We start from the raw sequence: 13252 nt of genomic DNA on the forward strand, positions 1-13252 counted from the left end.
GCTTACTCTGTCTATATAAACATCTTATAGCTACCGTTAGCTTATTCTATATAAACATCTTATCAATCTTATAGCTACCGTTAGTTTACTCTGTCTATATAAACATCTTATAGCTACCGTTAGCTTACCCTGTCTATATAAACATCTTACCAATCTTATAGCTACCGTTAGCTTACTCTGTCTATATAAACATCTCACCAATCTTATAGCTACCGTTAGCTTACTCTATATAAACATCTTACCAATCTTATAGCTACCGTTAGCTTACTCTATATAAACATCTTACCAATCTTATAGCTACCGTTAGCTTACTCTGTCTATATAAACATCTTATAGCTACCGTTAGCTTATTCTATATAAACATCTTATCAATCTTATAGCTACCGTTAGCTTACCCTGTCTATATAAACATCTTATCAATCTTATAGCTACCGTTAGCTTACTCTATATAAACATCTTACCAATCTTATAGCTACCGTTAGCTTACCCTGTCTATATAAACATCTTACCAATCTTATAGCTACCGTTACCTTACTCTATATAAACATCTTATAGCTACCGTTAGCTTACTCTATATAAACATCTTATCAATCTTATAGCTACCGTCAGCTTACCCTGTCTATATAAACATCTTATCAATCTTATAGCTACCGTTAGCTTACTCTATATAAACATCTTATAGCTACCGTTAGCTTACCCTGTCTATATAAACATCTTATAGCTACCGTTAGCTTACCCTGTCTATATAAACATCTTATAGCTACCGTTAGCTTACCCTGTCTATATAAACATCTTATAGCTACCGTTAGCTTACCCTGTCTATATAAACATCTTATAGCTACCGTTAGCTTACTCTATATAAACATCTTATCAATCTTATAGCTACCGTTAGTTTACCCTGTCTATATAAACATCTCACCAATCTTATAGCTACTGTTAGCTTATCCTGTCTATATAAACATCTTACCAATCTTATAGCTACCGTTAGCTTACCCTGTCTATATAAACATCTTACCAATCTTATAGCTACTGTTAGCTTACCCTGTCTATATAAACATCTTACCAATCTTATAGCTACCGTTAGCTTACCCTGTCTATATAAACATCTTATCAATCTTATAGCTACCGTTAGCTTACCCTGTCTATATAAACATCTTATAGCTACCGTTAGCTTACTCTATATAAACATCTTATCAATCTTATAGCTACCGTTAGCTTACCCTGTCTATATAAACATCTTATCAATCTTATAGCTACCGTTAGTTTACTCTATATAAACATCTTATCAATCTTATAGCTACCGTTAGCTTACCCTGTCTATATAAACATCTTATAGCTACCGTTAGCTTACCCTGTCTATATAAACATCTTACCAATCTTATAGCTACCGTTAGTTTACTCTATATAAACATCTTACCAATCTTATAGCTACCGTTAGCTTACCCTGTCTATATAAACATCTTACCAATCTTATAGCTACCGTTAGCTTACCCTGTCTATATAAACATCTTATCAATCTTATAGCTACCGTTAGCTTACTCTGTCTATATAAACATCTTACCAATCTTATAGCTACCGTTAGCTTACCCTGTCTATATAAACATCTTACCAATCTTATAGCTACCGTTAGCTTACCCTGTCTATATAAACATCTTATCAATCTTATAGCTACCGTTAGCTTACCCTGTCTATATAAACATCTTATAGCTACCGTTAGCTTACTCTATATAAACATCTTATCAATCTTATAGCTACCGTTAGCTTACCCTGTCTATATAAACATCTTATCAATCTTATAGCTACCGTTAGTTTACTCTATATAAACATCTTATCAATCTTATAGCTACCGTTAGCTTACCCTGTCTATATAAACATCTTATAGCTACCGTTAGCTTACCCTGTCTATATAAACATCTTACCAATCTTATAGCTACCGTTAGTTTACTCTATATAAACATCTTACCAATCTTATAGCTACCGTTAGCTTACCCTGTCTATATAAACATCTTACCAATCTTATAGCTACCGTTAGCTTACCCTGTCTATATAAACATCTTATCAATCTTATAGCTACCGTTAGCTTACTCTGTCTATATAAACATCTTACCAATCTTATAGCTACCGTTAGCTTACCCTGTCTATATAAACATCTTACCAATCTTATAGCTACCGTTAGCTTACCCTGTCTATATAAACATCTTACCAATCTTATAGCTACCGTTAGCTTACCCTGTCTATATAAACATCTTATCAATCTTATAGCTACCGTTAGCTTACCCTGTCTATATAAACATCTTATAGCTACCGTTAGCTTACCCTGTCTATATAAACATCTTATAGCTACCGTTAGCTTACCCTGTCTATATAAACATCTTATAGCTACCGTTAGCTTACTCGTCTAAACAAGCATATATGTGATCACTATCATTGGCCTATTCCGTATTACCATCGTATCACTACCTTAGCGTATCCGGTATAACTACACTATAAGCTTATTACCATCGTATCACTACCTTAGCGTATCCGCTATAACTACACTACAAGCTTACCATTAACATTACCGACATCTTCATTATATACGTCATCTTACCGCTTGGTGGCTGTGTGTAAGAATTTGCCTCTGCCCTTCTTGGATGACTTGGGTTTCTTTCCGTGAGTGCGATATTGTTCAGCGGCTGTCCACTGTTTCTCCGGGAAGACAGAAAATTGCTTCTTAGTTTGATGGTCTTTATTATCATATAAACGATGAAAAATAAAATGATAATTCCAATGACGGAGATGAAAATCGTGACAGGAGGTGACAGAGCCATAGGGTTATCATCTGACTTGGATGGATCGAATGTAGCGCCTACAAGTTAAACATGATCGTGTTACTGATAACGAATGTAGCGCCTACAAGTTAAACATGATCGTGTTACTGATAACGAATGTAGCGCCTACAAGTTAAACATGATCGTGTTACTGATAACGAATGTAGCGCCTACAAGTTAAACATGATCGTGTTACTGATAACGAATGTAGCGCCTACAAGTTAAACATGATCGTGTTACTGATAACGAATGTAGCGCCTACAAGTTAAACATGATCGTGTTACTGATAACGAATGTAGCGCCTACAAGTTAAACATGATCGTGTTACTGATAACGAATGTAGCGCCTACAAGTTAAACATGATCGTGTTACTGATAACGAATGTAGCGCCTACAAGTTAAACATGATCGTGTTACTGATAACGAATGTAGCGCCTACAAGTTAAACATGATCGTGTTACTGATAACGAATGTAGCGCCTACAAGTTAAACATGATCGTGTTTCTGATAACGAATGTAGCGCCTACAAGTTAAACATGATCGTGTTACTGATAACGAATGTAGCGCCTACAAGTTAAACATGATCGTGTTACTGATAACGAATGTAGCGCCTACAAGTTAAACATGATCGTGTTACTGATAACGAATGTAGCGCCTACAAGTTAAACATGATCGTGTTTCTGATAACGAATGTAGCGCCTACAAGTTAAACATGATCGTGTTACTGACAACGAATGTAGCGCCTACAAGTTAAACATGATCGTGCTACTGACAACGAATGTAGCGCCTACAAGTTAAACATGATCGTGCTACTGACAACGAATGTAGCGCCTACAAGTTAAACATGATCGTGCTACTGACAACGAATGTAATGTAGCGCCTACAAGTTAAACATGATCGTGCTACTAACAACGAATGTAGCGCCTACAAGTTAAACATGATCGTGTTACTAACAACGAATGTAGCGCCTAGAAGTTAAACATGATCGTGCTACTAACAACGAATGTAGCGCCTACAAGTTAAACATGATCGTGTTACTAACAACGAATATAGCGCCTACAAGTTAAACATGATCGTGTTACTGATAACGAATGTAGCGCCTACAAGTTAAACATGATCGTGTTACTAATAACGAATGTAGCGCCTACAAGTTAAACATGATCGTGTTACTGATAACGAATGTAGCGCCTACAAGTTAAACATGATCGTGTTACTAATAACGAATGTAGCGCCTACAAGTTAAATATGATCGTGTTACTGATAACGAATGTAGCGCCTACAAGTTAAACATGATCGTGTTACTGATAACGAATGTAGCGCCTACAAGTTAAACATGATCGTGTTACTAATAACGAATGTAGCGCCTACAAGTTAAACATGATCGTGTTACTGATAACGAATGTAGCGCCTACAAGTTAAACATGATCGTGTTACTAATAACGAATGTAGCGCCTACAAGTTAAATATGATCTTGTTACTGATAACGAATGTAGCGCCTACAAGTTAAACATGATCGTGTTACTAATAACGAATGTAGCGCCTACAAATTACACATGATCATGTTATTAATAACGAATGTAGCGCCTACAAGTTAAACATGATCATGTTACTAATAACGAAGCGAGGGGTCTTCGTTATTTAATGCCGTTCCCTGCCCCCTAGCTACATCAATTTTCCAGTACCTTGTACCTCTTATTTACATGTGAATGTGTCGACAGAAATAAACTTACGGATAGATAGAAACGCACCTCTGCAGTGAAGATCAGTACCTATTGAGTAACATACTTTCGATTTATGCGCATTGGTTAATGACGATGTGTGGAATATAAGTTTTGATTGGGCTGATATCAGTTACTACATAACATACTGGGGGATATACAGTGATTTTTTTTTGATTTTTCAAACTACCACTCCTCCTTTTGAATTGGGAAAAATTACCGACATTTTCCTCAAATTGGGAAAAATCATTCATAGTAAATTAAAATGTTAAAGATGCATAAAATAATCAAATAACAATTTTTTTGTTCGAGGTTTAATTCAGATCTGATTTAAAATCATAAAATAAATCATTATTTAACATTAAATATGTATTGGAAGTCACATCTTGCATAGATATTATTTACTTTTCCCAAGAAATACTTATTGTCTAATTTCATAAAGAAAATAATAAATTATCAATTCACCCGCATTTGTATCCATAATCTTGTGAATAATATATTAATAACCAAGTTTCCAGAATGTCTCTCCGTTTTGTATTTTTCGGATTTTAGTAAAACCTTATACTGTTGGCCACATCCTGTTATTAGCCTGACCCTACATACAATGGCAGTCAAACTAAATTGTCAACAATATGGCTTAATGTGTATCTGGAAACTATCTATACTTCGCTGCATATCTGCTTATATGGATGCCTCTATTGTTTTACATATTCTTTACAAAACCTTTTTGCATGTGCAGTGGTTTGGAGAATAAAATTGAAGAAAAAAACGTATTTACTCTTTGTCAGTAATATATTGTAACCTTTTTTTTAATGGCCTAATTTCCCTAGATTTGAAATTGGGAAAATATATATATATAATTGGGAAAAAATAGCTAATTTTAGTGAGGGGAAACAGCCGAATATCGGTGGCATTTTGCCCCCCCCCCCCAAATCACTGAATTATATACAATAGTAAAGACTGCTGAGAGGCGTGACTATAGTTAATATACATAGTAAAGACTGCTGAGAGGCGTGACTATAGTTAATATACATAGTAAAGACTGCTGAGAGGCGTGACTATAGTTAATATACATAGTAAAGACTGCTGAGAGGCGTGACTATAGTTAATATACATAGTAAAGACTGCTGAGAGGCGTGGCTATAGTAAATATACCATAGTAAAGACTGCTGAGAGGCGTGGCTATAGTTCCCGAATTCACCATGAAATATACCATAGTAAAGACTGCTGAGAGGCGTAGCTATAGTTCCCGAGTTCATCATGAAATAGTCCCAATGTTCTTTTACAGTCCTTTCATCATAATGCCAGTTGTAACAAGAAAAATTGCATTTTCAGCGTCATTTAACATCAGAAGATTAATAAATTCCCATAGTCCGTCATTCGTAACTTGGATCCATACATTATTGCTTATATTGAATGAAATGACAAATCAAATAACAGGCCAAGTGACCTTTACGTGACCTATTAGCCTAGTCGCCATTTCGTACATTTTAAGAAAAGGTATGTGGATCCCAGTCAAGAATGGTGAAGACATTTCAACTCCATTCCTCAACATATCATCTATAGGCCTAAAATAGTAATATCTTTGTGATTTTTTAAATATAAGATAAGAGATATTGAATTTAAATTTATTTTACAAAATATGGGCCACGCTAAACAAAATGAAACGCCCCGCCCTAACTGAGAATTTGGAAGTTTACCTCTAATCTCTTACCTGTTCTTGTAACGCTTATCGTGAATCCAAAATCATCGGTTCTGTTTCCATGTGTAAGTCGGAAGCGAACAAATTTGCCGACACCGCTCATGTAATCATGTGGTCTTTCCGAGTCTCTGGTTATCGTGGCCTGGAAAGACAAACCACAGGCACATTTTGACACATAGTATTTTATGAAATCGTTAAAGCAGCATGATAGTTAAACATCATTAACATTGACGACAGCACGCTACACTATTCTACTCATTAAGGTAGATCCACCCTTATGTGACGTCATAGGTTTTGCAAAATCAATTAAACTTTGCGCATGATAGAAATATATATCGTTTGAGAAATTTTATTCACTGGATATAAAAATAATTGGTAAACTAGTTGGTACTGAAAAATTTATATTTTCTAAAAATAATCAATTAATGTTGTCAGGGGCAGTAACTCCCATGCTGGCATTTTCCCTATTGTATGTCCATCTTACATTGATTTCCCGATATCCAGTTATACGTATCTCTGTATATTCATAAAATAACAGTTTTTATTGAAACTGTTGAAAGTTAAAATTTGGACATTTTAACCATATGTTTTTTCATATTATGAGGTTTAATAAATATAAGCGATTTTCTAACGTTGACATATGGACCTGTTTATGAATGGCGCTTATAAAAAGGTGGCGACGTACATTTTCTTTGGTTATCAATCAAATTAAAGTTACATTAAGTGTAAATTCATACAATTTTCATACAATAAAATATTAATATTGATAAGTCCCATGAGGGTGCTTTACCTGACGCAATTGAAGCTGAGTAATTATTTTTGACTTCGAAACTAAACTATAGTGTGTCACAACGAAGCTTGCTATTTACCTACTTTTTTCTAACATTCCACTTCTAAAAGATTAATTTGTTGTTCAAATAACCTTTGTTTTTCAAAGCCTGAATCCTTCATCTGACATATATAACTATAATAAAAAACCATGGTATCTAAATAGTAAGAAAACTTTTGTGCAGCATTAGAAAAAAAATAAACCCAAAATAGGCACATTGAAGTATCAAACATTATATTAACTGCGGGTGCTGCATTTCTAGTTGATTCTGTTTCATTCAATAAAAAAAGTTATTGGTGCCATATTGAAATTTGAGTAACACTAAATGTAAAACAATTTCATGTTACCACTAGAAGAACACTTATATTGATTGGGGATTTGCTAACTTAGTCATTAAAAGTCGTACATGTTACCACTAGAAGAACACTTATATTGATTGGGGATTTGCTAACTTAGTCATTAAAAGTCGTACATGTTACCACTAGAAGAACACATATTGATTGGGGATTTGCTAACTTAGTCATTAAAAGTCGTACATGTTACCACTAGAAGAACACTTATATTGATTGGGGATTTGTTAACTTAGTCATTAAAAGTCGTACATGTTACCACTAGAAGAACACTTATATTGATTGGGGATTTGTTAACTTAGTCATTAAAAGTCGTACATGTTACCACTAGAAGAACACTTATATTGATTGGGGATTTGTTAACTTAGTCATTAAAAGTCGTACATGTTACCACTAGAAGAACACTTATATTGATTGGGGATTTGCTAACTTAGTCATTAAAAGTCGTACATGTTGCCATTAAAGCTCTAAGCACAACTTCTGCGCTTGTTTTGTCAACAGCTGGATTTCTACTTTCGTTTTCGCGTTTCTGGATAACTCGCCGCCAATGAATTGACTTTGAAAACTAGTCAACGTATCTGTTATCTCTCGTTGACATCAGATAGGGACAATTCTAGCTAAGTGTCTTTGGGGGTTAAAGGATCCAGTCTTCAGTCTTCTATTTCCGTTAACCATTTAGCTGACCGATCTGTAGAATCAACCAGAACCTAAACTTACAGAAAGTGGACTCATGGGAAATCCAATAGTCCGCATAAAGTAACATGGCCTAGTATCAACTTCATATATTTATCAAGTTTGTGAAGGATTGTAAATTGAGAACCGCTAAGTATCTAGTAAAACTACTAGCATCACACCTTGTTAATGTTGCCAGAGTAAAGATACATTTCATGTGAATGCCAGAATCCACAGGCTTAGCGTCATTCAGTACTTTCAGTCCCTCTGATTTTTGAATTGGGGTCACATAAAAACATATCCCATATGATGACTGGGGGAGGAATCTACCGCGGCAGCTCAGTGGTAGAACGTTCGCTTCGTAACCGGGAGATCGTAAGTTCATGCCCTGCTAATGATTAATTGATTGATGTTTTCCGCCACACTCAACAATTTTTCAGTCATTTGGTGGCGCCCATTTTTTATTGGTGGAAGAGAGAACCCAGACACAATGTACCTGGGAAGAGACCACCGACCTTCCGAAAGTAAACTGGGAAACTTTCTCACTAACCGGTGCGAGCGGGATTCGAGCCCGCGCCGACCAGAGGCCTGCTAACGTCATGGCTGCGTAAATCCTAAGACGTAAACATGGGTATTGATGGGTCCTTCGCCAAACGCTCGGCATTTAGAAGTCAGAATCACGGGTCTTTTGGGTTGACCTTAAAAACGTTGGCACGTTAAAAACCCTCGCTGTATTAGTATGATGGATTGATTGATTCATCATTGAATATTGTTTAACGTCCCTCTCGAGAATTTTTCACTTATATGAAGACGTCATCATTGCCGGTGAAGAGCTGCAAAATTTAGGCCTATGCTCTGCGCTTACGGCCTTTGAGTAGAGAGGGATCTTTATCGTGCCACACCTGCTGTGACACGGGACCTCGTTTTTGCGGTCTCATCAGTGATGGCAACGTCCTTTACTCAGGTAAGCTAAAATGTAACGTCCATGTTGTACGTGCACACCATTGCAGTGAAACATTCCAGTTTTCACGCATCCGTTAAAGTAGAAACCGGTACAATCCCCGCTAACTCTCACGCGACAGTTCAAAACGAATATCCCGTGCGATTCAGATATTTTTAAAAATAAGAATAATCATTCAGAATATGAAAACAAGCATCAAGAGTAAAGTGTTAAATCAAAATTGTCCAACTTACTATCTGGCTAACATCTTTGAAAGATGTGGAACTGGCTTGATCCAGTTTTAACATGAATTCGTCATTAGAGTCATCAAGCTGGAATTGGAGGAAGATGAGATGAAACTCCTGTTTCTTGAGGCTGCCAGAGTCTGGTACCAACTGGAGTTCACAAGCCAGATCCCTACCACAGCTGCCATGAGTATGGGAGGACGGGTGCACCTTAACCCATCCACCGTAAACTTTGATCTCGTCGTCCAGCGTCACATAGTGCATTTGTACCCCGCATTCGGTGCTGTCACAGAGTCTTTCGTCTTGCAAGATATCTGTTTCAAAATACAATGTATATTTACAACACAATTTTACACAGAATATTAATATATATTTACAACACAATTTTACACTGAATAATAATATATATTTACAACACAAATCTACATAGAATAATGATATATATTTATAACACAAAATACAAGTACTTTACCGACAGGCAAAATAAACAAAACCTCCAATATTCGGAAATGTTTTTTACGATTTCATTCCGAACATTGTTTGATTTACACAACCAATGAAAATACACAATTGTTCTATTGGATAACACAGTGTCCTTAGAGTTGGCCATCATCAATTTGGCAAAATAATTTCAAGTATGAAGACGAATCATCGACATTTTCCTACCGGTACTTTGATGACAAATATGCCCTCCACCGTTAGCATTTGTTGCAACTCGAATTCTGCGCTGCGAAGAATTCGTGAAGGGGTTTATTTGTGCCATAGGTCTGTTCTGCCGCTCGTCCGGAAGTGCTTGACGCTTGGCAAACAAAGCCTTTGGTTTTAGTTAACATGTCTCCTCCATGCTCTCGAGACTGTCGTGTTGACATTGCTTTGTTAAAAACATTGGTTTTGCTAGCGGATAAACGGCATGACGACAGGCCGGAGAACGGTGTCAGTGAACTGTTGGGCTGTCAAATTGTCTTCAATGATGACCAAGTTACAGATCCCGTCCCAGACCATCACCAAACCTGTCACATTCTACCATGCAGTTATCGACATAACATTCACCACAGCATCTGATCGGTAAAGCGTGAATCTTACACCAGTCACAGAATACTACCCAGCATCCCATTTGCATAGGAAATACAGTTAGACGGTGTTGTTACAACCGTTTTGTGTCTGACGTCACATCGATCACGATTAGGTGGCATTCCCACTGCACCGAGAACCAGCCGTACAAGTGGAGACGCCTCGACATACAGTGTCTCAGCTTATTCTGGGATCACGTGTCCCTGGTGTCACATTTGTAGTTTTATGTGCAGTTCTGGGGCGGTCGGCAGTTGTTCCGGTCAGTCTGAGACGTTTATTAAAAGGCGAAATATTGTGCTTTTGTGGACATTCAGTGCTCTTGTCACGGATTGTGGACATTCAGTGCTCTTGTCACGGTTTGTGGACATTCAGTGCTCTTGTCACGGTTTATGGACATTCAGTGCTCTTGTCACGGTTTGTGGACATTCAGTGCTCTTGTCACGGTTTGTGGACATTCAGTGCTCTTGTCACGGTTTGTGGACATTCAGTGCTCTTGTCACGGTTTGTGGACACCCAGTGCTCTTGTTTTGGGAGTGTCCATCCAACAGGAACTACACTGCCTTGTTGAAACGTTAGATAACCTAGCCATACTTTTCGCAATATGAGAAACGAATTTCAATATCGGGTTCTTCTTACTAGATACCTCAATGGAGTAGAGTCTTTGTGGTCATGAGGGGGCTTCCTATTTGTTTGGTTTAAACCTGATCGAGTTTCTTCCTGAATTGAAATTGGAATGATGCATGGTACGTGCAAGTTAAAATGTAACTCATCTGATCATAGATGGAAAGATTTTACTACAATGTAAAACGTATATATCCGTATATACAGTTTTGGCAGTCTTCTGTAGAGATTTTTGTTTGGTTTTCAAATACCAAAGTTGTCAAAAAGTGTCACGTGGAGGCATACACGAGAAGCCTGTTCAGCAGAGCAGGTGCTCGCCTCTAGCACCAAAGGATTATGTTGGGGATATTCGCGGGCGCTGTCTCTGCTGATCAGGATTCGGAATTCTTTGTTTATTAGTTACTATGGTATCTGCTTTCCAGATGTCATTGTTTACTGTTTCTTATATATTCATTTCTCTCAATTTAAACGCCATACACAGATGAGCTATGGTTCCATTATACATCATGTGTAGGAGATGATCAAGAATCTCTCCGAGGTAGATATTTCCTATAATGAACTGCGTGAGCATAGAAAACCCTTAAACAACACCTGTCAGAAAATACACAAATCTTGTCCATCTTCCCTTTGTTGAAGCAACCTTTACTCAACACAATCTTCGATTTGTTCCACAAACGGATGCTAGAATGAACACAGTAAGGATCACACGCTGGCCTGAACCAGTTATGATATCGTCAACATCAATATGATATAACCTTTATCATGAGTAGGGCAAACTCAGACGTACGAAAAACCAAACAAAACAGTAAGTTCAATAGCTATCAATTGCAAGACAATCATGATTAGATATCGATATAACATCGCTGATATCGATATAACATAGCTGATATCGATATAACATCACTTATATCGATATAACATCCCCGATATCGATATAACATCACTGATATCGATATAACATCCCCGATATCGATATAACATCACTGATATCGATATAACATCCTTGATATCGATATAACATCGCTGATATCGATATCAAGGTAATCTACTCCTTCATAAACAGAAGTAAAATAAAACACAAAAAAGCCCACACAAACATGGTCAATAACGACCATCTGCTAAACAACAACGAATCGATCAGGGTTAGGGATAGACTAATTGTGATTGGATATCGCCTCGTAACTACATCGTGTCTTGGACATTCTCCCGCGTTATAACTCCGGTATGTCGTACAACTAGCAATGCCTCGGGAAAAGCACACTTTCGGATACTCTCAGGTTTTATCAATTTTCCGTAAAACGTGGGTTTACAAATGAGCCAGGTGAATATGTGACAGGATAACCAATTCTACATTAATATCCAACGGATTTGTGTGTGTGTGTGTGTGTGTGTGTGTGTGTGTGTGTGTGTGTGTGTGTGCTATTTTGTATTTTGAAATGGTATGGAATTTGTGCCAAGACCTTCAACTCCAAAAAGATCGTTACCGTTTTGGATGTAAGACCTAATACATACGCTTTATATGGAATTACAGTTGACCTTCCAGTGACTTCAATGCTACGAGTGGTCATGGAGGAAAATTTTTCTCGTCATAAAAATAACATGAGATATAAATAATTACACAATTAACGTATTCTAGTAATTACATGTACTTACAATGGCGTGTTTGCATAGCCAGGGTATATATTACGGACTGGCACATCAACAGCCCGATCATCGATAAGCGGAAAAGAATGCTGGAAAGTAAAACAAGGCTCAATATATAAAATAACCATATTTTTCTCTGAAAGAGAAGATTACGTAAAAGCTGGATAATGTAACATACCGTGTGTTTCAACATAAATCAACCGCAGGATGCGATACGTTTAATGTTTTCTAAATCAAAGCAAGATGGAGCGAGTGTCTGTGTAATACTGCAGTTTAGTAATCAATGCATTACGTTCTGTCAGACATTCATTTAATAATTTAGCAATGCCTATTTACTCTTACAGTCTCTCGTGGGGAAATTAATATCAATACATATATTGTTACAACTGCACAACTCCTATTCAGTCGCATTCCCACAAGAATAAAAAAGGGATTTGTTTTCTACTAAACTAGCATTGCATCTGCTTGATTGTAAAATTAGTGCATACTACAGTTTTCACATTTTGTGTGGCGAATCCAGTCTGAGACTCGTGGAATGAGATGTTATTTACCATTGAATTCAATCTGAGACTCGTGGAATGAGATGTTATTTACCATTGAATTCAATCGGAGACTCGTGGAATGAGATGTTATTTACCATTGCAAACTGTC

At 36.9% G+C, this 13252-nt stretch overlaps 1 protein-coding gene across 1 annotated transcript in view; it reads right to left on the reverse strand.

The window, feature by feature from the left end:
* LOC130046356 (uncharacterized) overlaps positions 1–12966 on the reverse strand; it is a 20279-nt gene extending 7313 nt beyond the window's left edge. Inside the window, exons 1-5 of the mRNA XM_056143156.1 lie at positions 12780–12966; positions 12611–12690; positions 9275–9579; positions 6242–6371; positions 2591–2848 (exon numbers count right to left, since the gene is read on the reverse strand). Coding sequence (XP_055999131.1) covers positions 2591–2848; positions 6242–6371; positions 9275–9579; positions 12611–12671 — 754 coding nt within the window. The 5' untranslated portion in view covers positions 12672–12690; positions 12780–12966. The remainder of the gene's footprint in view (positions 1–2590; positions 2849–6241; positions 6372–9274; positions 9580–12610; positions 12691–12779) is intronic.
* Between the last annotated feature and the right edge of the window lie 286 nt (positions 12967–13252).

This window comes from Ostrea edulis, chromosome 7 (assembly GCF_947568905.1).
Source record: "Ostrea edulis chromosome 7, xbOstEdul1.1, whole genome shotgun sequence".
Lineage (NCBI taxonomy): Eukaryota > Metazoa > Mollusca > Bivalvia > Ostreida > Ostreidae > Ostrea > Ostrea edulis.